This window comes from Orbicella franksi, chromosome 8 (assembly GCF_964199315.1).
Source record: "Orbicella franksi chromosome 8, jaOrbFran1.1, whole genome shotgun sequence".
Taxonomy (NCBI): Eukaryota; Metazoa; Cnidaria; class Anthozoa; order Scleractinia; family Merulinidae; genus Orbicella; species Orbicella franksi.
In genome coordinates, this window is record NC_138152.1 from 16661972 (window position 1) to 16666250 (window position 4279).

At 37.5% G+C, this 4279-nt stretch overlaps 1 protein-coding gene and 1 pseudogene across 1 annotated transcript in view; both read right to left on the reverse strand.

The window, feature by feature from the left end:
- Positions 1–209, reverse strand: part of LOC145494827 (uncharacterized) — a 622-nt gene extending 413 nt beyond the window's left edge. The window contains exon 1 of the mRNA XM_081474401.1: positions 1–209. This exon is cut by the window's left edge and continues 413 nt beyond it. Coding sequence (XP_081330527.1) covers positions 1–209 — 209 coding nt within the window.
- Positions 210–2396: 2187 nt separating this feature from the next.
- On the reverse strand, positions 2397–4279 carry LOC145494867 (uncharacterized; annotated as a pseudogene).

Consider the following 4279-nt stretch of genomic DNA (forward strand, 5'->3'; position numbering starts at 1 on the left):
GGATGATGACATACTTCTGCAGCACAATCTACTGGCTGTGGTCTGGAAGAAGGCCATCTGTACCCCAATGGTAAGGACTTGGTACTGAATTCTTTCTTAAAACTTGCTAGATAGTATGGTGCTTTGCCATGAGGTCGTCCAGCTCTGTTCATTGGCCTTGGTATAAGCATGTACGATTTGCCCAGATTCAATGCTACTCTCTCAAACATTGCAAGGATTCCTTCAGATGCCAAACCTGCAGATTATACAATTCACAATTAAAAGGAAAGATTCGTCTTTTGATAGAAGTTATGCATTACACTGTATTTTACATTGACAGCAACACACTATAAACTGATAAAAGCCTAGGTGGAGATATGATGTTGTTTATGTTCATGCACATGTACATGTATCTTTGCGATCCTTCTTTGATAAATGCGGGTAAGGATAAATGAAAACTCCCAGAACCCCCTTAGATCTTCCACTGATACACACCTGAAAGCACAAGTAAGTCTTGGTCACCATATCCTCTCAGATATTGTGGAACATAGGTCTTCTCAAATCCATCTTCCTCAAAATTTGATCTTGCAATCAGCCTTGCCGTTTCCTTGATTTTATCTCCTTTGTCTGTCTTCCTTATTCTAGATCCCAAGGTGGAAGGGAAGATCTTGACCTTCTTCTCATTCAACACAGAACATAGAGCAGACTTGGCAGCGTAGTAATCAGGGAAGTTTTCCTGCTGGTGTTGCACATCACTGATCCATGAGAGAGATGCCTTATTGTAGTGATGTCTGTCCATGGCCACAAACATAATGGCTAGACGCTTCATTGATGATGCAAGCTGTTCAAATTGCCCATTTCTCACAATTACTGGATAATGCAGGAAGCACAGAGGGATGAGCTCTTCAAAAAGATGCAAGAGACAACTATATTCAGTGTCCTTGCATTGTCTAAATGCATGAATAACCTGTGTACGTACACTCAGCCAACCACAAAATGATAGTACAACACACAGTGCCACTTTATCTGGCTTGGGCTTTTCAGCCAGTCTAACTCTCTGACCAAAAACTGATGCATAGATCTCTTTGAAAATGGGATAGTACTGTTTTACAACATCTTCTGAACTGTTCAAGTAGACATGAAACTGGTCCAACTCAGGGGTTAGGGATGTAACCTCTTGTTCCAATTCAGCATGGCAAACAATCTTCTTTTGATGATACCATGTTGGCCAGTCGCCAACTGTAGGTACCACGTGTAATTTGAGGAATTCTTTGAACTCTGGGATGACATCAAAGATGTACTGATGGCAGGCACGGTTAGTCATCTTTACTGTGCAGATTCTGTTCAAATTTTCATCAATAAGTATGGTGGATTTCAAGGTTTGGCACTCCTCTTGATCTTCTCTTGAATAAACCCTGTAATAACCAGTGGGCAGCTTAGTGTTACATACTTAGAAACAAGTTTATGTGCAGAAGAGATTCAATTTTAATTAAACAAAAAGCATAAAAGAAACCTTCATGATTTATAGAGTTACTGGTCATTGAAAAGTCCCCAAATCATCCAACATTCCATACTTCTTGTAAAACTGGACTGCGTTAAGTGATCATGCTACACATAATAATGTTTAAGTTAAGGGTTCAACTGGTGTATTGCTTTGTGTGCTCAAATATACTCTCTTAAGTCATCAAAGTGAACCATGTGTGGCAGGGTGCTCTTTGGACGGACAGTTTGGATTGTTAGCTAGATATTTACATGCATTTTCTATGTCTTGCCTTAGCTCTTTTGAAGACTGCTGCATTGTAGAGAGATTAATCTCCTTGTAAGGTTGGGGAATACTAGGCTCTCCAGGAAGAAATTTCTACTGAAGTCTGGCCAAAATGTTGTGATTTCATTTATGACTGCACTAGTGGATATTCCTCCTCTACACAGCTGGGGTGCCCTTCCAGGAATGGTAACCATCACACATCTGTGAATGTTGGTTGGGTCAACTGGATGAGGTGCTGCATCAATAGATGGCTGAATATCCAGGAGAAGAGTTGCCATATGGACAACATTTGTCAGGATTCTCGCAGCTGGTGTTTTTATGGCATTGATGCTATGGAAATCATCCATGGCCAGTATCTGAAAGGATTTCTGCTAAGCCAAAGTAGAAAAAAAATGTACAATAGAAGAAGTTTTCTCAGTATTGGGAAATCCAGGTATAATAATACACATACATGTATGTATGTACATGTATTTAGAAAGTTATACAAAGTCCCTTGTTCTAAGGGTTGTGCTCATAAACCTGGTGACCTTAAAATTAGAAGATTTTTATGTAAATACAGTGGGGTAGCCTATTTATAACTGAAAATGAATGGGGTTTTATGATTATTTTTATGGTATTTTTGTTGTGTTACATGTATAATAACATCAATTTTAAATTACCCCTTTAATAGCTTTGCAAGCCATGTTTCTGCCCTCTTAAGATGATCAGATGCAATGGTGTGCTTCTTGTGGGTTTTTGTTTTCTCATCTCTTGCAAACCCCAACACCTTTCCGAGTGCCATTCCACTAGATGACAGTCCATGTAATTCCAAGAAGATGGAACTTTCATCCATAAATTCGCCATGTCTCTGATTTCTGATCATACAAAATAGGTTACACATATTTTTGCATTTATAGCATACATTGTAAAATAAGGATGTTAATTCAGAAGTGATGCTAAGCAAGGAAGTGGTAAGAAGCTCAGTGGAGTTGGGTGAGTTAGGCTTGGACACAAATATTTTGATGCTGTACATACAGTTTTAAGAGCAGAGACCGGTCACCACCAGCCCTAACATCCCCTCCCCCCAACTATTAGGTTTTTGTTTTGCAATACCTGTAAGTTTATTCTGTTCAAGTAACTTCCACTTTTTTATATTTCATAGTATGCAAAGGATTGTGGGCCAATTCAGTAGACTTTGTGTTTCACATTTTTATATGATTTAAACACAATAATTTTATTTTGTAGATATAGAATAATTTTTATTTTATTTTATCTCATATTGTGATTTCTTGTGTGGCAAATAAAAAAATGAAGTATTCATGTGAATATCATTCATTGAAAAAATACTGTGAATGTTCTTGGCCTGCTGTGATAATCTGCTTTAAAATATGGTTTGTTATATAGGTACAGGTGTAGCCTACTACTTAAAATACCTGTAATATAGTAGCTGCCATATGAGAGCTGTTGCCTGTTTCTCCTGCAGGTTGGCCCTTTTTTCCCCATGATGTTCAGACAGAATACTATCAAGAATTATCTTGTACAGTTTGGGGGCATGTGATTGTAGGAACTCCTTAAAGACCGGTTGACTGACAAGTCTCTGCCGATCTGAACATTTGTCCATTTGCCTACTGAGGGTGTCTATGAGGTCTTTGAATGTTGGTTCTGTTCAAGATGTAAATAAAATTTTTGTGATTATACTGACTGGTAATACTGTGCAATACATAAGTGCTATTTTTCATCACTGGTGTGTTTCAACAAAATGCTAATACTGTTGATTAAACTTGCATAACATGTCAAATAAAGCTATTCACATGACAAGATCATGAATTTTTGTAGTTTAAATTATTGCTATTATCTTCTGAAAAACTGAGCCAGAATCAGGTTGTTAGTTTACCATTTAACGTCTTCTGAATAAGTTTCCAAGTTGATCATGCTTCAAGAATTATGTCCCCATCTTGGCCAACCAACATTTCTCCAAACTGCCCTTCAACAATCTTCCAGTAATTATCAGGATTCTGCATCTGTGACACAAAGAAGAGGAAAGTGGCATGTGCTTATTTTGATTGAAGCCAATGTACTTGTTCTTGAAACTTCATGTAGTTAATTTTCATTAACGTGTTATATACAATCATACCTCTTGGTGCACACTGTTTGCATCACAATCTGCAAAATTTGTACAAGACGTTCTGCAAAATCTATACCAGACGTTTCTGTAAGATCTGTACCAGACGCTTCTGCATCACACATCTGCACCTGTGAATGGACAACAGTGTTTATTTTTGGAAACCACAGTTGACATATAGTCTGGTTTGTCAGAAAGTAACTTGACTATATATACCATTGCTAATTCGTGTCCACCTTGGTTTCCAGAAGTACATGTATGTTCCACCTCTTTACAAACCTGTTGAATGTTAACACTTAATTTATTGGCACAGAAATCAGGCAATTTCGATTTTTTTTTTGTTACATGCAAAATAATAGTTCGAAACAATTTTCACACTTTTTAGGCGTTAAAAAAAAAAGAACTGCAACAAGTCGTAAATTATGACAGGATAC